The following is a 25879-nucleotide window of genomic DNA, read 5'->3' as shown; positions in this document are numbered from 1 at the left end:
CATTGACTAAATTTAAGATGTTTTAACTTGCTAAGATGTCATTTTTATAATTATGTCATTTTATGGCAGTATAAAGCCACATTTGTCATCAAGCTTGCCAAAATGCATAATTTTTAAACAAACATTTCTGCAACAGCTGGTGGTTTATTTTGCTGATCTGCAATTTTTGCTTGTGGTAAGCAATACAGAGGTGCCTCATCCTCACCTACAACTGCTAAAAACCACAGCTAAAGTAAGAAAGGGATCAACCTCTGATCAACAACACATACAGCAAACAAACAAAACAAAATATTAAAAAAAAATGATAAAAACAAAGAAAGAAAACTTTTCAAATGAATAAATGAAATTAGAATGCAGACTACCAATCACAGCCTCGAAATGAATATGTTATCTGTCTAACACACCTTGTGTCATGTTGTTATCTGTTGGGTTAAAAGTCATAGTAATTGTTCCCTCATTGGACAGTCTGCTTTAATACTGTACAACACATTACGCATCACCTTTTCATATGAAGTCACATGTCATGTTTGTATCACAGTGCTGAACTGAAGTGCAGCAGGGAGGCAACTAAAGTCGGGCCTGCTAACGCTAACCGCTAACTAACAGGAAATGCTTGCTGGAAGGGGGCTGTGGTTGCTGATAAAGTGATCGGCTCGACAAAAAAAGGGACGACAGCTGCCAATCAGACGGGTTACAGTGCAAAGGCAGGCGGCTGATTTTAGAAAGCAGTTTAAACTTCGCATTTCAGCCACAGTTAAACTAAACTAATAAAACATAATTCATATCTACTCCATTCTGTGAACATAAATGAGTACAGTAATAACTGCATAAGGAAATGTACCGGCTTTAGTTTCAGTGTGTTTGTGTGGCTTTATTTTCTCATATGATAAATATCTGACATCTGAGAGTGAGAGAGAGTGAGAGAGCATGTGGTCTGATATCTTAATGAGGTTCTAGTGTTTATGTAAGTGTGCAGGTAAAGGTGTTGGGGGGGCGGGGGGGGGCTTCTTTAATGGGTGCCCATTTTAAATTTGTCAACTGCCAGCTGGAAATACTGTAAACAAGCATTTAGCCTAAAAAACTAAAGGCAGACTGACTGAAACTGGCGCACTGCAGTATCATTTAAATGACTTAGTCAGTTCTAAATATTTGAATTTATTTATTTTATTTTACTTATTTGAACTAGTTTAACAATGCGACTTAGTTAAAACGTAAAACTGGGTCACACTGTATGGTAATGACCCAGTTAAACTGTAAATCTATCTGGGACATGTACTGCATGTTAATGACCCAGTTGTTGCCCTGGTGGTTGGGTGGTGGGGCAGTTCTGGCAGTGGTAGCTGAGATGCAACACTCTCGCTTCCTCAGTGGTGACAAGTCTATGTATTTAATGTTACAGCAGCAAAAAAAAAGAACTACATGATCAATCTCGTCTAATTAAAGGCTGCTATAATGCTTTGTTAACATTTTTTTAAAATAAACGTTCCATTTCGTTTTGGGTCCTGAGTTAAGATTAAAGTTATGATTAGGATTAGGTGAAGAAATTCTTATTACATGCAATTACTTACATATATAATACATATATTGGGAACACAATTATTATATGTAGATGCTTACATATAAATTACTTACATATTTTTTATTATATATAAAAAAAATACATATGTAATATATAGGGGTCATTTTTTGTATATAAACCTACATATATATTATATATAGGATGTATCTTCTGTGTAATAATATAGCTGCTACATATAATAATATGATAATAGCATTAATAAAATGAATATCAATAATATTATAAAGCAATATAATACAATAATAATGTGATAATGTAATAATTTATACATAAACCATATCTCCAAAATGGTAACTTTACAGGAGAAGGAAAAATCATACTTTACTTTTAGTGGAAATCAATGGAACCAGTAATTTTGGGCTTTTGTTTTGGTCCATTCATCATGAAATTTACACACAATGGAAAGAGCAAAATTTCCAAATTATGGCAAAAACTGAAAAACGGAGTTACAAGGTTTTCTTCTGAAAGCAGTGAGATATATATAATCACATATGGAACATAGTTTTTATGTATAAACTTACATATGTATTACATGTGGGACGTATCATTTTATTATAATATTTGGAGCATATTATCATGGTATTATTCACATTATTATTTTATTATATTCTCTTATAATACACTTATATACACACAGGAAGGAAAACATTCTTAACCTGTAATGCAAGTTAATGATTCACGATTGTTTTCCATTTCATTCTGGGCCACTTCTGGTCCATTCATCATCAACTGTTACCCAAAGTTTTCAACAGAAATGGAGATAATAGGTTTTTCCCTGACAGCTCATACAGGAACTCACCTCGTACTCCTCCTTAAACCCGTAGCTGTCGGACGTCTTCATCAGGTTGATGTGTTGGAGCAGATCAGCCACTCTGATAGCCGGGTGAAGCTGACCCGTCTGGTACGGAGACTCCGTCCCCTCGCAGTGATACCGTGGGACGTCCAGCAGGCGGCTGTTCTCCGCCGCCGCCGCGTGGTTCTCATCTGCACAGAACACAAAACAACACGGTTAAGCTCACGCATCCCAACACGGACCTACCACAGCAGCATCTACACACCTGCTTATTCACAAAAAATATAATAAACACATCAAATGAAAACTATTTCACCTGGTTCTTTTAGTCTATAACTGCCTATAACCATCCCGTCTACAACACACATAAACAAAGATAAGCCAAGCTCAGAGATTCAGCAGCCAACTGACCACAGCAATACACAGAACAAGTTCAGTCATAAAGCAATCTGCGAAAATGAGATAAACATGAGCAAAAACGTCAATCAAAAAGACTATTTACATACATAAATAAATAAATAAATAAATAAATAAATAAAAGGTTAAACTGAAGGTTTCAGCAGCCAAATTGCCCCACAAACCTGTGGAGGTAAAAATGAGCGATGGGTGTGTTTATTAAAATATACAGATATTAAGGCTGCACTGACACGTAAGTTCTGATCCATTAATAATAATCAATAATTAACATCTTGTAGCCAATATACAAAATCCTACAGTTTAAAACAAGTTCACACCATAGGACCTGCAGCGAGAGCGAGACTGGTGCTAGCCGCTAATGCCAACTGCTTCATACTATTTACTCAATAAAACAGACAAGATGATCAGAATCTTCTGTGCTTTTGGTTTTTATTCATTACAGTACAAAATATTTCCTCACTGAGTTATTAAAACACCATTTATTTAAATGTGAGGATATTTAAATTGCTGAAAAGGTCAAAATGCGCACCTGTAACGAAACACACACACACACAACTTCAGCTAGTTCAGCTGTACTCCCACAGATTATATGACGATACTCACCGGTGATGGGCACTAGCAGGGCAGCGTGGGGGAAAAACAGGCGTTTTAGAGCAGACTCACATTAAACTGAGCAAACTACATCTACACAACACAACACAGGGTACTGCAGGAAGGAGTGAGATGGACCACTCAACACTACTGAACCCTTCAGAAAGTGATATAAACTGAGTCTGTTCTACAGTTTCTCATTAGGCTGAATGAATAACCGACTCTAAATGTAGGTATTGTGATATAAACTCAGTCTGTTCTACAGTTTCTCATTAGGCTGAATGAATAACCGACTCTATATGTAGGTATTGGGATATAAACTGAGTCTGTTCTACAGTTTCTCATTAGGCTGAATGAATAACTGACTCTAAATGTAGGTATTGTGATATAAACTGAGTCTGTTCTACAGTTTCTCATTAGGCTGAATTGGATTTTTCCAGTGTTCCGTAAAGCTTGTCTAAAAGTAGCTATGAAAGACCATATTTGTGGGCGGAGCTTAGACTCCTACGAATCACTAACATGTAATCACGTCAACATATATGGAAAATGAACACAAACACACACAGATTAGGACCACATGTTCACAGAAAGGGTTCCGCTTAGGCACAATAGGTTTATTCAAATGGCTTCCAAAGCAAGACAAGTCAACACTGGATTTCTGAAACCCAGAGATTCTTCATTCCACCCGCCCCCAATGTTTTCTCCCTAATTTAGTCATAGCCACCCACTACTACCACGCGTTAGCTAGCTCTCCCTCTATAACACGATGCAACCAGGCTGGGAGGGTGCACGCTAGCATGTGCTTCCTCTGAAACGTGAAGCTTTAAGCAGATTCCGCCTTTCAACCTGCTGCTACTGCAACGTCGTTGGAGCTTGACATGCTTGGAGGAGAAAGCTAACTGCGAATTCTGTTAGGTCAGCTAACAGATGTCTGTGTTAGGCAGCCTCAGACATCGTCAGGAGATCTCAGCCTACGCTGAGGTGTTTATGCTACTCGGGAGCTCTTCTGTAGTTATAGCAAAGTGGTGGATCGGTCTCAATTAGAGATTCCCAATTCTTCCCCCCTTCCCAGTCCTTAAAAATGTCTGAAAATGGGAACCAGGTGCATCAGACTCGAGTTACTAAAGGTAGTAGACCTTCAGGAACATCGATGGGCATCTCTAATGTAGACCATCACCAAATGTGGAAAAGCACCCTGATGATGAGTCCATAGTAAAACGAGTACTATATTAGTTAATAATAAAAGAGCTATTCTGCTCGTTATTCCATCTGGAACAATCTATAGAGTGCATGTGCAAAATATGCACTGGAATATTAGAACAACTAATTAGTCTGGACCTTCATTTATGCTGTGTTCAAACTTGGAATTGGCAAATCAGCGCTCAGTACATCATTTTTAGCCTCAACATCAACAAGCTAGCCAGATATTAGCTGCGTTCCAAAGCCGAGGCTGCATCTCTCGGCCGCTACGTCATAGCAGGCCGTTCCAAAGTAAAGCACCCTTCGTATACAGCCTAGAAATCCAGCCCACGTTCTGAGTGATTCTGGGGACGCCAGTGATGTATCTTTCCAGGCCTTCGGTTACCCACAGTTCTCTGAGCACGAACAATGCGAAGGGAAAAAAACGGCATCATAAAAATGACGGAAATCGTAGCTGTTGGAGCAGAGCTCGTTTTAAAAGTTGTTCACGTCCCTGAATTCGTCTTCGTTACCTTATAAAGTGTAAAATGAGTAATTAAAGCATTCATCTATATATCGTATACTGTCCATATATCATATTCTATTTAGACGTATTTGTATATATGTAGTAGTTGAACATAAGAACATGCAATTTTCTCCCACCGGTTCCCTCACAAGCTTCGCGCTACATTTGCAAGAGGCGGGGCCTTTCTAGTGACATCACTATGCAGCCTTGTTAGGACTGATCCATTTGTGTGACCAATAGGCTACTAAGGAGGAGTCTTCATAGGACAGTCCTACTGAGGACCCGCCCTACCTCGGCTTTAGCCCAGGCTTTGGAACGCAGCTAATATGTTAATATGCTAATGTGTTTTGGCTTTTTTAATGGGTTAATATCTTTAATAATTGCCCTGCGATGGACTGGCGACCTGTCCAGGGTGTATCCTGCCTTCTGCCCAATGACAGCTGGGATAGGATCCAGCACCCCACCGAGACCCAGAAGGATAAGCGGTTTAAATGATGCATGTATGTATGTATGTTTTGGCTTTTTTAATGGGTTAATATCACATTGTAAAGATTCCTAATGGTGTAACAGGTGACCAGTGGCTGATTCTAAATGCAGTTCATGGTTTCCTAATGGGATCTAAAAGGTGTTCTACAGGAAACCATTAGGCCAATTCCCATTACAACCAGGTTTTAATCTAATGGCTTCTAACTGTCCTTTTCAGCAGGGAACTTTAACATTTTATGATGTTTTTACCTTTATGACTTCATGATAATATGATCAACAAACCACTGTGTCTGTAGGTTGACTGATCACCAGATTCGGAGCTGGGAACATCATCTTGACCTTTCCCATTTCCCATTTGAGGGGTCATTTTCCTTGTTTTTTTCTAAGCAATGCTTTTAGAAAATCTGAATTACAAGCTCTAGTCAAACACAGCATCACATCATATGTGAATATTCTTGTAATCTTTTATTCTGTAAATTTTATAGTTCTTCTTGGTACCACGTTAAAATGAGACTTCCCTTATAAGGCATTCATGAATGGCTTAAAATGAGTTTATTAATGGTTAATAATTAGGTCATAAAGGCCTTAAAATCATTAATACACAGGTACAACACATACATAAAAAGGGCAACAGTGTCCTGTTCTTTGCCTAACAGTGAACCCCCATTCATTTGTACTAATATTAAACCTCATATTTTGATATGTTGATGTTGTTTCATCACATATTCATCAGATATAATTGGCCTTTTATTAATGTGTTATAACTGCTTATTAATTTTTAAAGTGTTTATGACCTAATTAATAACCATTAACAAACGAATTTTAAACCTTTCACAAATGTTTTATAAGTGTAGTCTTATTCTAAAGTGGTGCTTTCTTCTTAGAGCTGCACTATGTAAGATTTAGGGATTTGGAGACCTCTCTGGTCGAAATGTGTAACTGCAGGCAAACGTGAAAGAACATTCTGTAGCGTGGGTTGTGTTTCGTCCCCCTTCCCCAAGCGGATGAATCTGATGATTGAAAGAGAATTCAAAGAGAACTCAGTCTAAACGTGGTGAAGGAGCGTCTTCTGAGGATGCGAGTGGATTATCGACTATCGCCATCACATCTTCATCAATTTAATGTTGATTTTGAGATCATGTGAGACCCAAACATTGAGCTGGACCTCCTTTTAGACATTAATACGTAAAGAACTCTTTGTCTGTCTAACAGATCTCTCATCTGCACAGATCGTTCCAAAGTGCCTTGCGAACCGACTCTTTCTGTGGACACAGGGACTGATGGGTGGCACACCAAGGTATGATGGGAAATGTAGTCTGGGTTGCGTAGCAAGGGTGTTCAGCTCTGTGAACTGTCGTCCACTACATCATGTAAAGAACATATGGGCTTAATTAAGAGGTGCCCAATTGAGACTGATTCATTGTGAGTGGTTGAACACCCCCGATACAGGGACAGCAATGAGGGCAGCGGGGCTGAAACGAGCCTCACCTAGCACCGCCGTGGGCACGAGCGGATCGTTGGGCACTGCAGCAAAACAGAGTTTAATAAGAGGAGATTTCATTCAACCTGGATTAAAACAACTGTGAGAAAGGCAGAACGATACAGCACATAAAAAAGATCTCAGCAAGTGAAATAATCTTAAATCTAATCTGAATCTCAAATATATCTCATTATGAAATTACTGTAAGAATACTGTACGATTATTTAACTCATTTTTTAGATGTCTTTACTTGCCCCATATCTCATATTTTCCCGTATGGTCCACTTATAAGGTTTGTGTAGCTTTAACAGTCATAATTTATTTTTATATGATCATTTTCTAACCTCTCTAGATCCCTTAGAATCAAACAGGCTGTATCCGTTACTGTGCCTTTAAGACTGATATATGTAAATGAGCTCTGTTCTGATTGGCTGTCGTTTATTGTCCAAAAATCATCCAAAAAGCAGCCCAGGCTGTAAAATTGCTTATAACCTCAGTGTGGATGGGCCAAGCTGAAGTGCTACAGGAAGAAAAGAAGGTAAATGCTTTTACTTTTACTTTTATGTAATACATGTTAAAAATTGTTTTTGACTATAATATGGGTCCTTTAAGCCCTTTTATCGAGTGTCTTATTCCACTGGGAAATATTTATGCTTATTAAAAAAATGAAGAAGAATGCAGGTAAACTGAAAATGCTTTTTGCAAGAATTAATGTTTAAACAAAACATTAATGTGAAACAAGCAAACTCAGTGCCAAGGACTACACAAAAGGACTTCAACCCCTTAAAATCCCAGGTGTTTTACATACTAAGGCTACGATGGGACTACAAGGCATTATTCTTAGGTAATAGAAGTGTATATAACCTGTAAGGTTATAGGGTATAGCATTGTATGGACCTGCTGGTGGGTCCTGGCCATTTAAGGGGTTAAACAAATCAAACTGTCCACAAATGTCTAGAAATAATATTAAGATAATATTATTTGATTGTTACAACAATCTCATAATGAGGCATATTAGATATTTTCTTGACTAGATTTAAGACGATTAATGTCTGAAATGTCTGGCTGCTGGTCTTAAAACCATGAAAAAAGCATTAAAAGATCGGACCATTCATCATGGACTGTGGAAAGCAACATGTAAACATCTCTAGGTTTTCTCACCTAAACTTAAAATAACACGCTTTACTGGTAGCTGTGCAGTAACTTGTGTGTGGGTGCACATGGCATTCTTGTTGTGCATCTCCGGATGAGTAATACAGCGATTACTGAGAAATCAGCCTTCATCGATTTAAGCGTAACTCTGTTGGATAGGATATGCCCCCACATATGCTCGCAAATTCGCAAATTTTCTGGTAAAGATTTGGCAAAGTAGATTATTCTTTATGTTGTACCACTTTATGTTTCTATAGAACAAAAGCAACAACTGATACTGCAAAAAATGGTATTTGTTCAAGTGAAATTAAAATAAATCTAGTCGATATAAATAATATTTCTCATGCAGACAGTGTTGTAAGCTTATTAAGATTATTTCACGTATTTCTAGATCTTTTTTTACTCATTTTAAGCCTTGTTATAAGTCAAATGATGTCATTCTATTGGCAGACATTTTTGCTTGTTGTACAAAATATGCTCAAGCCAAATTATCTGCCAATACAGTGAGATCATATGACTTATTAAAATGGCTTAGAACAAGTACAAAAAGGTCTAGAAATAAGGTAAATAATCTTATAAGAAGCTTACAACAATCTCAATTTAAGAAATATTAGATATATTGACTAGATTTAAGATAATTTTACTTGACAAGACACCATTTTTTGCAGTGTAAAACACTCTTAAACTCAAAGATCTACACAGTAAGACGTGTAAACAGGCATCTGAAGGGATTTATATTAGCCTGTAAGTTCTTAAGTGGGGATGAACTTAAGTGTGGACCCACATATTGACCCTTAGGGCCAGTTTGCCCTAGATTAGGCTAGATTAGGCCTAAACCTAGACTAAAAAGAGTTTGCAATCATGATTCACCACTGGTTCTGAAATTTAGTCTAAGACTAGGCTTCATCCCCGTCTGCAAAACCAGCCCTTAGAGTTAAAGGAGGGTTAAAAGTAGTCAAGCAAGCTAAAGCCAAAATAATGCCAAGGAAATGGGAAATTATTTCACTCATCAAGCTTTTCGTGTTTGCATAATGTCCTTCATTTTGGGTTAAAGGAAAATTGTGTAAATGAATCTACATGTTGTCTAAATGAATCTACAAAAACAAAATAACATTATTACATATCAGTTAAAACCTTTTGCAATTAGTAAAAGCATTTTGTGCTTTATAAAAAGTTTGTTCATATTAGCAAAAACAAAAAGTTGCACTCCCCATATCATCAGCTGGAGATCAAGCTAATAAAATAATAATAATAATAATAATAATAATAAAAAAAAATAATAATAATAAACAATAATACACAATAAGTTATACAATGTTGAGTTTACTTTTAAAAAACAGTCTAGAAATAAGTTAAATAATCTTACAATAAGTTTACAACAATCTCAACATGACAAATATGAGATATATCGACTAGATTTAGGATAACTTTTCTTGACGAGGTCCTGTTTTTTGCAGTGCAAAACACTCTTAAACCCAAATATTAAGACGTGAACAGGTGTTAGAAGGCATTAACACTAGCCTGTAAGTTCTTAGGTGGGGATGAACTCAAGTGTGGACCCACATATTGACCCTTAGGGCCAGTTTGCCCTAGATTAGGCTAGATTAGGCCTAAACCTAGACTTAAAAGAAGAGTTTCCACTCGTGATTCACCACTGGTTCTACAATTTAGTCTAAGATTTAGCCAGAAAAACTGACCCTTAGAGTTAAAATAGGGTTAAAAGCAATTAAAGCCGAAATAATACCCAGTGAATGCACAGATTAAGCTTTTTGTGTTGGTGTAATGTTCTTCATTTTGGGCAAAAGGAAAATTGTGTAAATGAATCTACATGTTGGGTAAAGGCAAAATAGCATAACGTTACATTTTACATATCAGTTAAAAGCTTTTGCAATTACTAAAAGCATTTTGTTCCTTGTAAACAAGTTTCTTCACATAAGCAAAAACAAAAAGCTGCACTTGCCTCAGAGGCAGTTCCTCTGTGAGGATGCGCATTGTGGTTCTATGAGGTAAAAGTCACACTTACAGCGGTTGTTGAAGCTGTGCGAGTCCATGAAGGTGACGGACATCGGATCCTCGGCGTGTAGAGTGCTCTGCTCCGCGTAGCTGCGGTCCATCGCGTTCACCATGTGGGTCATCTCCTGCCTGGTGTTTCCAATGGCGTCCTTGCGTTTCTTTGCCAGTTTCCTGACGAATCAACCAAACGTGAAACCGTTAGCGCCTCGTTTCTTGTTTTCACGACCACCCAGCAAACCCCCACCCCCAAAACAACACTCAACAGGCCCCCGAGATGCACCAGAACATCACAGCAAGACGCAGGAGAGAGAAAAGGGTGAGCCAAAGGGAGAGTGCTGTTCCGTGGCAAAGGAGAATGTTCAGGAACCCTTGAGGAACCCTGGAGGAAACCCCTTAGAAAATGTGTGCAGACATCTACAGAACCCCAGGTGGAGTTAATATGGAAAGATGAAGGCTATAAACGGCATCATGCTCAAGGATCCACCAGGCAGGGGAGAAACCGGATGGAGTCACTCATCTTACCGCCAGTTCTCCAACCTGGACCCCAACGCTCCAAACAAAACATGTCACAGTATGGATTACAGCATATACCATAGTCGGATGTAGACTGGAGGCCATTAGATCAGCGTTAATTAATGTCAATGAATGTCTCACGTTTTCATTTCACTCGAAAACACTAGCTGCTCTTCACATTGTGTGAATGGACCACTAGAAATTTGGAAAACAAACCATTCAAGACGTTTTGAAGTTATGAAGGTTAAGAATGTTTTCTCCTCCGCTGATGGGCAGCATCTCAGAAATATTAAGTTTTGCTTTTTTAAAAAAATAGGTCCTAATTCTCCCCAATTTAGTCGTCTCCAATTCCACCTGCTAGTCAGGACTCCCCCAGTCACACGACGCTATCAGCGCTAGGAGGGCGAAGGCTAACACAGGCTTCCTCCGAGACCTGTGAAGCACCACCGCTTCTTTTCGAGCTGCCGCTCACGCAACGTCACTGGACAGCTGAACGCGCTCGGAGGAAAGCGCCAACTGCCAGATCTGTTACGTCAGCTAACAGACGCCTGCGCTGACGTAGCATCGCGCTGATGGGGGGAGAAGGGGGGGCCATCCTACCCACCCAGAGAGCGCGAGGCTAGTTGTCTCAGACTCCCGGCTATGGATGGCTGTAGCATCACCAGGGATCGAACTCGCAACCTCCTGATGACAGGGCCAACGCTTAGATGGTTGCGCCACTCGGGAGCCTTAAAAAAACAGGTCTTTAAGTGCAACCATAGAAGAACCACTTTGTAAATGACATGTCTGGAAGTGAAGATCCACATAATGTAAAGGTTCACATAATATGGTGGCTCTTTAAACATTAGAATGGTTCCTCACATTCAAACATCTCATTTACAAATGCGCTATACTAAAGAACCATCTACTGAAAGACTATTTAGAGAACCAAAAGTGGCTCTTCTATGGCCGATGTGTCAAACGCAAGGCCCGCGGGCAAAAACAGGCCCTTAGCACAATCTTACTCGGCCCACGAAATGATTTTAATTTTCTATTATTATTAGCCTGTTTCACCCTGAGCTGCACTACAGTCCCCAGCATGCACTGCAACACAGTGTGCGCTGTAGGTTCCTGCCTCCAATAACAATCTTTGGGCCGGTGGTTACACAAAAGGAAAAGATGCCAGGTGTCCAGTTTTTAAAAACCTCCTGAGGACATTTAAAGTGGTTTGAGGTTCAGGTATTCAGTGCCTATTTTGCTGTGGCTGTGATTCTGAATATGGCCAGTTGGGGTTTGTTGGCAAAATGTTAAGTAAAAATGAAATAAAAACACAGCTGGTCCACAGATTTGCCGAGATTTTTTAATGCGGCCCTTTCAGTGCTTCAGTTTGACTCCGCTGCTCTATGGCATCATGCAAATAACTTCTTTGCCAGGTTTAATTTCAAGATTGGACAGAATTTCTGTCAAATGTGAAATTGTTAAAACCTTTTCAAAACCTTTTCTTATGAAGAATAATAAGTGGGGACTTTCAGACCAAGTGAAGAAAATGTACGCTTAAAAATTTGGAGATTGTTAGACATTTTGGACAGACAGCAGAGAACTGAACTGAAGATTAAACACAGGCTCGAGGGGCCAAATCTGTATTTTAGCTCTACAATGTTTTCTATGGTTCTCGCCAACAATTTCAGAGTCATTGAGGAGTTTGGGACGAATGCTGGTGAGAAGGTTTCTGTTGATGTAATGGAGCTGGACTGCAGATGGTCAGGTGTAGGTCATGCAGTAAGAATGTCTGACCGGTTGAGGAATTGATGGCTAATGTAATGCAAATGGGTGGTCAGTTAAAATGTAGCGTCAGGTGAAGTGACTGATGGAAAAACAGGTGCTGTGGATGGACGCTTTGCGGGGCGTTGTCGTCCGTCTGATTTCTCTCATCTTGTCACTATTTTCACTTCCCTCCCCTCCCCACGAATATGTGAACTATGCAGTCACTTGTGTGTTCTTGCGTGGGTTTCACCCACCTGGCCACACACTGTTATCTCTCGACCAAAGTGTTTTACAGAGTGTACTACGCCTCTATCACTCCTATCGCTATTCTGTTGGACAGGTTTCTGCGCACCGTGTGCAGTAGCTCCAATAGACCACTGGTGTGTGAGATGTTTCGAGTGTAGTGAGCGCAAGCATTAGTGTGATTTTGTACATCGCTATTTGTACAGTGGGTATTTTTGTCTCTATTGAATAGTGTTTAGCGTCCGAGAAAAGGACGAAGGCGAGATAGTTGGGTAATAGAGATACTTTAAATGATATTAATAATATATCACAGTAATCTGTATCATGCTGAGTTTACTTTATAAAAAGTGGGGACCAGACTTTTTTTATTTTTCTAATTCACATAAATCAAATTAAAAAAAGAATTTCAAATTTACAAATTCTGAAAATTCTCAGAAATGATGTACTACTGTAATCCTACTGTAGTATATAATATCTGAGGTGGATCAAAAGTTATAACTTCTAAGCAATATTTTCCCACTGATTTTAGTCGCATATTTTTCAGTACCACTTTACAACATGACTGCCTTTATAAATGGTTATGAATGTTCAAAATTAGTGTATTAATATTTATTAATTAGGTCATACTTAAAAGACAATTAATAAGAGTTTTAACACATAAATAAAAAGAGCAGTCGTCAGCTGCTGCCTGCCAAATAGTGAGCCCACATTCATCTATACTGTTGAAGCTCAGACCTTTTACTGATCTCACTTTGTCTTCATCAGTCAGTATTAAATCTGTCAGCTTTCATATTCATATTCATCACCTATAACAGCTCAGTGCCTTTTCATATTCCCTTACTGTGCACTGTATTAGGTCCACCTGTCTTGTATCTACACTCACTGTCCATTTAATCAGCTCCACTAACCGTATAGTTTCACTCTGTAGTTCTACAGTTACAGACTGTAGTCCATCTGTTTCTCTGATACTTTGTTACCCTGTTCTTCAGTGGTCAGGACCCCCATGGACCCTCACAGAGCAGGTACTATTTGGGTGGTGGGTCATTCTCAGCACTGCAGTAACACTGACGTGGTGGTGGTGTGTTAGTGTGTGTTGCGCTGGTACGAGTGGATCAGACACAGCAGTGCTGCTGGAGTTTTTAAACACCGTGTCCACTCACTGTCCACTCTATTAGACACTCCTACCTTGTCTGTCCACCTTGTCGATGTAAAGTCAGAGACGATAGCTCATCTGCTGCTGCACAGTTTGTGTTGGTCATCCTCTAGTCCTTCATCAGTGGTCACAGGACGCTGCCCATGGGACGCTGTTGGCTGGATGTTTTTGGTTGGTGGACTATTCTCAGTCCAGCAGCGACACTGAGGCAGGACTGCTGTGTCTAATCTACTCGCACCAGCGCAACACACACTAACACACCACCACCACGTCAGTGTTACTGCAGTGCTGAGAATGATCCACCACCCAAATAGTACCTGCTCTGTGAGGGTCCATGGGGGTCCTGACCACTGAAGAACAGGGTAAAAGTGGGCTAACAAAGTATCAGAGAAACAGATGGACTACAGTCTGTAACTGTAGAACTACAAAGTGAAACTATACGGTCAGTGGAGCTGATAAAGTGCTATAACTGCTTACGTAAACCATTTATAAACCTTTATAGAGGTAATCGTATTGTAAAGTGGTTTATGTTTTTCAAAAATAAAATGTTGGTATGTTTAAAAATAAGTGAACATTATGTAATGGGTACCATCATTTTTAGTGTGCAGTAATAATAATTACAATAATAATAATCATAATAATAACGATGAAAAAGAATAAAAACAATAAAAGTAAGCACCCCCGCCCATATACACTAAACAGACCGGTATGAGTGGAGCAGTGTGTGTGAGATGGATGGCGAGGATGGTCAACTGACACGAACACCCACACATACACACACACACACACACACACATACACACACACACACACACACACACACACACACACACACACACACACACATGCATAAAAAAAATGAACTCAAAAATAGCAAAAAAGGAAATGAAGAAATGAAATACAGACACAAGTGCAGCATTCTTTTTTCAAATAACACAGCGCTTGGATCATGGCTGAGAGCACGGAGCATGTTGGAGCTGGCAGAATGGCAGAGTGAGAGTTTGGCCTAAGCGGTTCGTGTTTTCACTTGAAAAAAGGATACTGCATCTTTAAAACACTAACAGGACTAGCCAGAGACAAAGACCAACAACCCGTCTGCTGGTTTTGCTTGTCTTTATCCACTCTGTATTTTTTACTTACAGGTAATATGAGTAAGAATAGTAGGTCCTCCTGGCAAGCAAACGAGAAACAGCACAAACAGAATGAAGAAATAGTGGTCAATGCAGAATCGGGATCCAACAGGAGTAGCAGAGCTGTGCCAGACAACACATCTTATGCTTTATTTACTTATTTATTTATCAGCGTTTCTGTTTATTTGCGCTATTGTTCCAAAAACACATACGTGTGACGATTTACATGCAATCTAAGCACCTGAAAAATAAAGAAAAAATAAAAAAAACAAAGAAATCGTAGCATGCAAAGCTGGACACTACTGATATCTGAGTGCATCTGGCTGTAGACTCATTCAAAGCACTAGCAATAAGCAATTAAAAGCACTAGCAACTAGAAACATGTTCTTTTTTGCCTGAAAGTGAAACAATTCAGAACAAAAATAAATCAATCAAATGCTGCAAATTAAAACCAGTAAGCAGCGGAAATCCTGCAAGAACAAACATCATCGTCGACCACCATTTTAAAGATGCAGTATCTCCCAGAGCCTCGCGGAGAGCACTGAGCCCCGACTTCACATCGGAAACAAGGTTTGCACTTGTGCATGAACAAATAACCAAAGTCTGCGCTCATTTATTCTATGAGGATGGAGCAGCAGTAACTAAGGAGCTTATGCATATTAAATAGAAATGAAGATAACATTGAACATTAGATAAAAATAATAATAAAAAAAACATTATAAATCTCTCACACACAAATGGTAATTAATGTGGCTTAAAAAAAAAATAGAACGTTCCCAAAATCTGGAAAATAATGGTTTAAAAATACGGCTAGAAAAAGTCATGAATGTGTTTCAAAGTTGCACGAAGAATGGCAGCCGTGTTTTATGGGAGGAGGATGGTGGATGGTCAGGAAATGTGCCCATAAAGCCCCTCTCGCTACTGTCCGATTCAATTTCGGAAATATTAAACCTTCCCTTACTTTGTTTCGGTAATTAATGGGGACGGTCCAGGTACACAGAGTATGATCTGTTTCTCCACTTCTCTGAGCTGATCCTGAATCAGCGCTGTTCTCTTTGAGCTGATCCTGAATCTTTACTGTGTTCTTTGCACTGATTCTGAATCTTTGCTTTTCTCTTTGGGTTGATCCTAAGTCTTTGTTATTCTCTTCAAACTGATCCTAAATTTTTACTGTTCTTACTGTTCTCTTTGGGCTGATCCTGAATCTTTGCTGTTCTCTTTAGGCTGATCCTGAATCGTTACTGTTCCCCCTTGCACTGATTCTGAATCTTTACTGTTCTCTTTGGGCTGATCCTGAATCTTTACTGTTCTCTTTGGGCTGATCCTGAATCTTTGCTGTTCTCTTTGGGTTGATCCTCACTCAGTCTAGTCCTGTCTGAGCTGAGCCTAGATCAGTGCTGTTTCTCTTCCCTGCTCTCTTTCAGGTTCAGATAATCCCGAATCTTTGATGTTCTCTTTGTGCTGATCCTTAATCTTTGCTGTTCTCTTTGTGCTGATCCTGAATCTTTGCTGTTCTCTTTGCGGTGATCCTAAATCTTTGCTGTTCTCTCTGAACTGATCCGCACTAAGGCTAGTATTCTCTGAGCTGATCTTAAATCAGTGTTGACTCTGTGCTGTTCTCTCTGAGCTGATCCTAAAATAGTGCTGCTTCTCTTTGAGCTGATCATCATTCAGTGCTGTTCTCTCTGAGTCTACTGTGAATCACTGATGTTCTCTATGACCTGACCTTAAACAGTGCTGTTCTTTTTTAGCTGATCCTGAATTAGTGAGATGATTGTGAATCCGAGCTATTCTCTTTGAGCTGATCCCGGAACAGTGTTGTTCTCCCTTAGCTGATCTTGAATAAATGCTGTTATCTCGGTCCTGAATCTGTACGCAGCATTAACATGTTCTGCTGACTGCTTTTAGCCTGACTGCGTTGTGACAAAAACAATAACAGGCTACCCAGTGAAACCATAATACGAACAGGCATTTAAAAAAAAGATGGTCTGAAGAAAAACAGTTTTTCTGTCTGTTCTAGCAAATTAAAAGATAACATATTTAACCTTTGCAACATGTGAGTATTAAGAATATTGAAATATCCAATAATGTTCAATTCTTTTAGGACCACATCAGCTTATTTACACTCCACACACTGCACTAGCATCTCTCTGAACAACGTAAAGCAGTAAATGAGGATATTAATAACCCACAGTCCCAGTCAAAAGAACTCAGTTCAGGATATTATCTTTTTCCTTTTTTTGTTTTCCTTTCTCATTTCTGAGTCATATTTTTGGAAATTCAATAAGCGAGTATAAATTATTTCCAGCATAAATCCAGTTGAGCAAGGATAAGAGAATTCAGCCTCATTAGAGCCAAATGACCCAGGACGCGGAGCTAGCCGTATATTCCACTGCAGGCTTTCTGCCAACACTAAACACGGCAACGCAGGCCAATTCACACTACAACACCGGCCAAACACACTCATCAAAGCGCGCTTAGGGGGAAAAAATCACTATGATATAATGTCCTTTCATGTAATGTTCCGAATGTTCATTTTGTTTAAAACTAACACTGGATACAACGGCTCGGGCTGAGATATCGCTGCTAATGATTTGGCCACAGATAGCCAAGACCCTGGGGTGATGGATACTGAACTTTGGAGATGCTTCCACACTCCCGCATCTCAACAAATAACCATCTCTTCTACAGCAGGGTCAGCAAGTGAACTTTACCACGAGAGCCGGCCAGTGCACGAGAGTGTGGGGGTGTGAGAGAGAATGAAACTTTCTCAATCTTTTTTAGAAAAAGTTAACTTTGTCTAACTTCATCTTCGATGTGACGCACATCCTCTGGACGATGATGAAGAACAGTGAGATGTAGAATGAAGTCTTAAAGATACTGGATGCTTCTCTGTGGTGCAAAATGGCCAGTAATACCAACACAAACTCACAACACACAGCAGTTCAATGGGGAGAAGAGATAAAGAAAGACAGAGAAGAGAAAACAATCACAGAGACACAGACCAAAGAAATAAAAAATGAGAGGAAAAAATACAGTATATTCCCTTCTGTTTGCATATTTGTTGTTGTTGTTGTTGTTGTTGTGTATATATGCACTGATGATTGTTGTTATGTAAAGATTTGGCTTCGTGTTTAATTGTTGTTGATGTTACTGTTACATCTGCATGTAATTGCTTTGGCAGGATTGCAGGTAAAGCAGGCAAGCCAACAACCAGCATTAGACTCAACTGAAAAGAGAAACAGAGAGAAGCAGAGAGTACAAGCTTTCCTAATGCAGCTGCAGGTCACCCCAACACGCCATTACTCCATTACCCTATAACCCCAACAGCATTACTCCATTACCCTATAACCCCAACACCATTACTCCATTACGCTAGAACCCCCACACAATTACTTCATTACCCTATAACCCCAACACCATTACTCCATTACACTAGAACCCCAACACAATTACTTCATTACCCTATAACCCCAACACACCATTACTCCATTACGCTAGAACCCCCACACAATCACTTCATTACTCTATAACCCCAACACACCATTACTCCATTACGCTAGAACCCCAACACACCATTACTCCATTACCCTATAACCCCAACACACCATTACTCCATTACGCTAGAACCCCCACACAATCACTTCATTACCCTATAACCCCAACACACCATTACTCCATTACGCTAGAACCCCCACACAATCACTTCATTACCCTATAACCCCAACACACCATTACTCCATTACACTAGAACCCCAACACAATTACTTCATTACCCTATAACCCCAACACACCATTACTCCATTACGCTAGAACCCCAACACACCATTACTCCATTACCCTATAACCCCAACACACCATTACTCCATTACGCTAGAACCCCAACACACCATTACTCCATTACCCTATAACCCCAACACACCATTACTCCATTACGCTAGAACCCCCACACAATCACTTCATTACCCTATAACCCCAACACACCATTACTCCATTACACTAGAACCCCAACACAATTACTTCATTACCCTATAACCCCAACACACCATTACTCCATTACGCTAGAACCCCCACACAATCACTTCATTACTCTATAACCCCAACACACCATTACTCCATTACGCTAGAACCCCAACACACCATTACTCCATTACCCTATAACCCCAACACACCATTACTCCATTACGCTAGAACCCCCACACAATCACTTCATTACCCTATAACCCCAACACACCATTACTTCATTAGCCCAGTACCAACACACCATTACTTCATTAGCCCAGTACCAATACACCATTACTTCATTAGCCCAGTACCAACACACCATTACTTCATTTGCCCAGTACCAACACACCATTACTTCATTAGCCCAGTACCAATACACCATTACTTCATTAGCCCAGTACCAACACACCATTACTTCATTAGCCCAGTACCAATACACCATTACTTCATTAGCCCAGTACCAACACACCATTACTTCATTAGCCCAGTACCAATACACCATTACTTCATTAGCCCAGTACCAACACACCATTACCTCATTTGCCCAGTACCAACACACCATTACTTCATTAGCCCAGTACCAACACACCATTACTTCATTAGCCCAGTACCAACACACCATTACTTCATTAGCCCAGTACCAACACACCATTACTTCATTAGCCCAGTACCAACACACCATTACTTCATTAGCCCAGTACCAACACACCATTACTTCATTAGCCCAGTACCAACACACCATTACTTCATTAGCCCAGTACCAACACACTATTACTTCATTAGCCCAGTACCAACACACCATTACTTCATTAGCCCAGTACCAACACACCATTACCTCATTTGCCCAGTACCAACACACCATTACTTCATTAGCCCAGTACCAACACACCATTACCTCATTTGCCCAGTACCAACACACCATTACCTCATTAGCCCAGTACCAACACACCATTACTTCATTTGCCCAGTACCAACACACCATTACCTCATTTGCCCAGTACCAACACACCATTACTTCATTAGCCCAGTACCAATACACCATTACTTCATTAGCCCAGTACCAATACACCATTACTTCATTAGCCCAGTACCAACACACCATTACCTCATTTGCCCAGTACCAACACACCATTACCTCATTAGCCCAGTACCAACACACCATTACTTCATTTGCCCAGTACCAACACACCATTACTTCATTAGCCCAGTACCAACACACCATTACTTCATTAGCCCAGTACCAACACACCATTACTTCATTTGCCCAGTACCAATACACCATTACTTCATTAGCCCAGTACCAACACACCATTACTTCATTAGCCCAGTACCTATACACCATTACTTCATTAGCCCAGTACCTATACACCATTACTTCATTAGCCCAGTACCAACACACCATTACTTCATTGTCACTCTAGTACATTAATGCACCAACAACCAAACACCCCAGTATTCCAACACCATCATTACCCCAGAATCTCAACACCATCATTACAGTCGTACCACAAAATCCCATTACTCCATTTTCCTGTTATAGTAACACCTCATAGTATAGTAACCATTAATCCATTGTTCAAATACCCCAGTACCCCAACACCTGCCCATCCCCTATTGCCCCTTGGGATAACTCAAAGGTGTGGTCAGGTCATATTTATATTAATCTGCTATTCTAAAACACTCAGAGCAGGTCAGGCTGTTTCCTGGAGTCAGACTGAATCTGGGCTTGCGGAGCTTTTCTAACAGACAGTCAGGTTCCATCTGTATTCAGTCTTCTGTCATATCACTTTCATATTTACGCCAGAGAAATTACATCACAGCGTAACGACCGGACGGCTGACAGACGCTGTACAGGCTGCTTGTTGCTTTAACATCTAATCCATAATTCATAAAGATATGAAGAGACCTGAGGAGCAAGCAGAGAGGCGCTCGCTTCAAACCTGCGAGTGGAGATAAGGACGGGAGCGACCACATGATGGCGCCATTACACACGGGGAACTGAGCGTGTGATAGAGAGAGAGAGAGAGAGAGAGAGATGGGGGGGTGTTGAAGGTGGAGAAACAGAGGGAGTAATTGATTTTTTCCCTTTAAAACAATCTCTTTCTTCAGAGGGGAATAATAGAACATGCAGCTTTTCTAAACGCCCGGCTCGGCCTGCCGGCTTCATTATGGAAGTTAATCTGAACACAGAAGGAAAATCGATACACACCTCAGCTCTGTCTCTCTCTCTCTCTCTCTCTACCTCCCTCTCTCTATCTTTCTCTCTCTCTACCTCTCTGTCTCTCTCAATCTATCTTTCTCTCTCTCTACCTCTCTCTGTCTCTCTCTCTCTCTCTACCTCCCTCTCTCTATCTTTCCCTCTCTCTACCTCCCTCTCCCTATCTTTCCCTCTCTCTACCTCTCTCTGTCTCTCTCTCTCTCTACCTCCCTCTCTCTATCTTTCTCTCTCTCTACCTCTCTGTCTCTCTCTCTCTCTACCTCCCTCTCTCTATCTTTCCCTCTCTCTACCTCTCTCTGTCTCTCTCTCTCTCTACCTCCCTCTCTCTATCTTTCTCTCTCTCTACCTCTCTGTCTCTCTCACTCTCTCTGTCTCTCACTATCTCTCTACCTTACTCTCTCTCTTTATCTCACTCTTTTTCTCTCTCTTCTCTCTCTCTACTTCTTTATTCTTTCTCTCCTGCTCTCTATATTTCTGTCAATCTATCTCACTATCCTTGCCTCGCTCACTCCCACTTCTCTCTCTCTCTGTTTGCATCCACCTCTCTTTCCTCCCCCTTTTGTCCATCTCTCTATCCCTCTTCCTCTCTCTTGCTGTCTACCCCTCCTCTCTTTTCTCTTTTTCTCTCTCTTGTTCTCTACACTTCTGTCTCTGTATATTTCTCTCAATCCATCTCTCTCTCACTGTCTCTCTATCTATCCTTCTCTTACTCTCTCTTACACTCCTCCTCTCTGTCTGTTCCTCCTTCTCTTCTTTCTCTCTTTTTTTCTCTCTATCTCTCTTCTCTCTCTGCTTTACATCCTTCTCTTCCTCTCTCCCATCTCTCTCTCTTTATCTCCACCTCCACACGTGCATTAAAGCTGAAAAAGAAAACAGCGTAGTGACCAGCAGCTGATTGGACGGCAGCTCGTTACATCATCACCTCATTCTATTCACTTATTTTCACTGCCAACTGTGTGCAAAAAAACTTTTTTTCCCACAGTCATTTTTAAAAGTTTGACTGGTGAATTTCATCCTTTCCAACTTGTTCATAACTTCAGAAAAACTAAATACTGTGATACTTGTCGCTTCTTCGAGTATCGCGCCGTCACATCGCCCTCGCTTAATGTCAAGTTCTCCTTCGTTACACTGCAAACAATGATTCTTAATGAGTGAAAACATCGTCAGCATGTCTAATATTTGTCATTTTGAGACTGTCATATGATCGTTATAAACCATTTAACTTATTTAAAGTTATTTAAAGTTAAAGTTATTTTGTATTTGTTTTAGATTGTTGTATCTTATAAAAGTTTCTGAATCTTTCGGCAGATGAATTTACTTTTTTTATTCAAGCATTATTTTTTGAATTAAGCAATTTTTTTTTCCAAACAAGTTAAATGATCTGCCAATGAAGACATTTTCACTAGAAAAATACTTAAACCAAGTAAAAACTCCAGAAATAAGTTGATTTATCCTTACAGGGCAAATATTTGTTGCTTTTTTATTTGTAATTGTTTATACTGTTAATTTGTTGTGAAGTTTAAGTGAAGGATACAGTTTATAGTTTTTATCTTATTTGTTCACCTTCAGTATTATATATATTGTCTATACAGTAACAAGTAACATATTAAAAATAATTAACAGGGTTAATTACTTGCTTGTTAATTCTCTTCTTGAGTGCTTTGCTGTCCCTTTGCTGCTGTAGCACTGAGAATTTCTCCGTTTGTGGGACTAATAAAGGATTATCTTATCTCATCTCGTCTTATCTGAAGAATCTCATCTCTGATTGTCTTTATTCTTAGAACAGTCCCACAACAGGAAATATTAGATGTATTGACTACATTTAAGTTGTTTTCACTTGTTGAGATACGAGTGTAGATAATTAAAAGAAACAAACGTCGTTTAACAGCTTCACTCTAATCAGCGTCAGATCTGCTGCAGTGTTTCTGTATCTGCTGAGTTAATCTAACAGAGTACAGCTGTAAGCTCAGTGCTGCCCTCTAGTGGTCAGTGTGGAACAGCACAGCAGTGGCTGATGCAGATGTGGTGAGATGGACATGAATGATGTGAGGTGTGTTTATGGGTAACAGCAGAGTGTGTGTGAGTCTGAGAGAGAGAGAGAGAGAGAGAGAGAGCATGTATGTGAGAGTGTAATAGAGATGTGTACAGGTCATTAATCTTACCTTTTCTTGACCAGCAGAATGGCCACCAGCAGCAGCAGAATAAACACCAGCACTCCGGCGCTGATTCCGGCGATTTTCACCACACGGTCAGTCTGCTTCGCCGGGTCTGGAATCACTTCTGGCTCCTCTGTGGCTCCTAAAAATATATATAAATAAACATATTTAACGATACACAAATGTATAAACAACGTCACAGTGCTTTAACATTAGCTCCACTGTTAAAAGGCCCATTTTATCGCTGTGTAATTTTTGTTTTTCTAAATCATTTGAACGCAGCTGCCGTCAGCGTCCTGTGAAAATGCTCCAAAACTGCTTGGAATTAAACCGTTTCACATTAACTTACATTACAAGTAAGGAAAACGTTGTGCCTTTTCCTGTAAAGCTGTTTTTTATTTGAACAGCGATGATTTGCTGCATTTTTCAACTATTTTATTTTTTTTTTCTATCTGAACTCCTTTTATAACAATTGTGATGTTTAATGTACCAAAAAAAATCATAATTCATTTCTACAATCTCACTTTCCAACCTCTTTTTATCCCTTCAATGAAACACTCTGTTTTTTGTCACTGTGCCTTTAAGACTCATTTATGTAAATGGGCTCTGTTTTGATTGTTTTTGTTACTGATATACAGTCACATGCAAAAACAACCCCACCACCTCTGTTTATTTACCAGGTTTAACATACTGGAAAAAAAAAAAACATAATGTGCCATAAATTTAGCACAGGCCACATTTTCGGTTTTATTTTTATTCTAATTTGCTAAACTCAGCAAAGAAGTAGAAATTATGGATGTTGTGTCAACCTGTTTTCATTTAGAAAACAACACAACTAAGGAGTTTGACCACGGGTGCGTACCACTGTATGCAAATAAGCCCTGCTCTGATTGGCTGTCCTCTGGGCTGACACTGCTGTAGGCTAAAAAGGCGGGTATATGCAAAAATGTTTTTTTGTCCTCACAAAAACAGCTACTGCGAAGCCTAGTCTCTATATTAAAGCAGTAGAACATGAGAGGGAGTGTGTTATTGCGAACAACATCACGGCTGTGATTTGGTCACCCGTATGAGCCGAAGGCGAGTGTCGCAGATTCTCACGTTTAATCTGCAACAAGAAACTGACAAACGCTAAAAAGTTGCGAAGCTGCAAGTCAGTTTCTTGTTCTAATTTTTCCATTCCACCTTAAATGGTGCAGCAGTTACATTCTGGTACCTCAGGCACCATTTAAGGTGGAACGGGAAAATTCGAACAAGAAGCTGGAGAATGAGAAGCGACTTCAGCCTCGTAAAAAGTCGAACATTGAGAGACATTTTACAAGAAACTGTTCTACTTTTGTGGAAAAGTTTCCTGCTGGAGATGTGAGAAAAGCAGCTATAGCTGAGCTAAAGATTAAAGCAGAGTGAAGTAAGTCTGTGTTTATGTTTATATTATATTTTTTAGTCTATATTAGTACATCAGCACATACTGAGACATATTTAAAAAAAGGACATAAAACATTGTGGCTCCTAAGGTGGTTTGATTTTTGCTGAAAGTTGTTCTATATGGAACCTTTTTGAAAAGCTTGACAATACAATAGCAGAACCTTCTGTGGTGTTATATAGAACCATTTCACCATGCAGGGAACCATTTAATCGTGCAGCAAAGCGAAGGCACAACATTATTTTTTACTTTTAACGTAAGTTAACGTCAAAAGATTTTATTCCAAGCAATTTTGGAGAGTTAACGGTTCCTGTAGCGTTCATGGTTCTACATAGAAGCCTCGTCTTTACTGAAGAACCCTTGAAGATCCATCTTTTTTAAGGGTGCCTGTGCATTAATCCACCTGCGGTCACAGTCATGTCCAGGGCTTTAATTCTGACTCGGGTTTTGGCTCCTGCTCCGTCTCTCCGGCCATGGCGTTCCGAGTGATGAGGAGGTGAAGGAGAGATTTAATCCTGCCTCCATTAACATTCAGCGCTAGCGCTCCCCGTGCTAATTTCACTACATTAGCAGCAATCAGTTCACACAAACACCACGACCGCTTCACCAACCAATTACACAACGGCCTCCAAATGACGCTTAATGATGTCTGACTGTCTCGCGGGGGCGAAAGATACAATCACTGATACACGATAGCACTGTTTTTGTTTTCTGTTCAAACTTTTCAGTGAAAGCTTTAATTATTCAGCTCTGAAAACATCACAAACCGAACAAAGCCACTGTTATTTATTCACTGATGTCTGTAAAGCAAAACTGGATGAATAAATGATTTTTTTCTCTGTTCCGGCTCCATTTGTTTTCACTTTATTCATCTTTATTTGTCTGTTTCCCATGTAAACATGGTTCAAACAGGTGGTGCATAAATCAAATGTGTTATTATTATTAATATTGCACAATGCACAAAAGGGATCATCGCCAAAATCTGATCTTTAGTGCTGTGATGCAGTTGAATCACCTTCAGATTGGTCAGCTGTCATTTACTGTTTGTGCTGTTTTATTTACTTATTTATTTATTTGTTTGT

The 25879-nt window shown here is 39.7% G+C and overlaps 2 protein-coding genes across 4 annotated transcripts in view; both read right to left on the bottom strand.

Annotated features, from left to right (window-relative positions):
- Positions 1–25879, bottom strand: part of ptprk (protein tyrosine phosphatase receptor type K) — a 218324-nt gene that overhangs the window by 26990 nt on the left and 165455 nt on the right. The window contains exons 15-19 of one of the 2 annotated variants that reach the window (XM_036582465.1): positions 23384–23519; positions 10227–10387; positions 7060–7095; positions 3393–3404; positions 2379–2563 (exon numbers count right to left, since the gene is read on the bottom strand). In XM_036582465.1, coding sequence (XP_036438358.1) covers positions 2379–2563; positions 3393–3404; positions 7060–7095; positions 10227–10387; positions 23384–23519 — 530 coding nt within the window. The remainder of the gene's footprint in view (positions 1–2378; positions 2564–3392; positions 3405–7059; positions 7096–10226; positions 10388–23383; positions 23520–25879) is intronic. The other variant, XM_036582466.1, reaches the window with a different exon arrangement.
- LOC118815995 lies at positions 14783–21309 on the bottom strand. Of its 2 annotated transcripts, none has more exons than XM_036582468.1 (2): positions 20395–21309; positions 14783–20334 (listed from the first exon to the last, which is right to left on the bottom strand). In XM_036582468.1, exons 1-2 carry the CDS (start codon positions 20403–20405, stop codon positions 19203–19205), a joined length of 1143 nt encoding a protein of 380 aa, XP_036438361.1. In that variant the 5' UTR covers positions 20406–21309; the 3' UTR covers positions 14783–19202. The 2 variants fall into 2 exon arrangements, with proteins under 2 accessions (XP_036438361.1, XP_036438362.1); XM_036582469.1 differs by having other exon boundaries at positions 14783–20312; positions 20403–21309.

The sequence above is a fragment of the Colossoma macropomum genome, unplaced genomic scaffold, assembly GCF_904425465.1.
Source record: "Colossoma macropomum unplaced genomic scaffold, Colossoma_macropomum, whole genome shotgun sequence".
Taxonomy (NCBI): Eukaryota; Metazoa; Chordata; class Actinopteri; order Characiformes; family Serrasalmidae; genus Colossoma; species Colossoma macropomum.
Note: the sequence above shows the minus strand (reverse complement) of the source record. Positions and strands in the feature narration are given on the sequence as shown.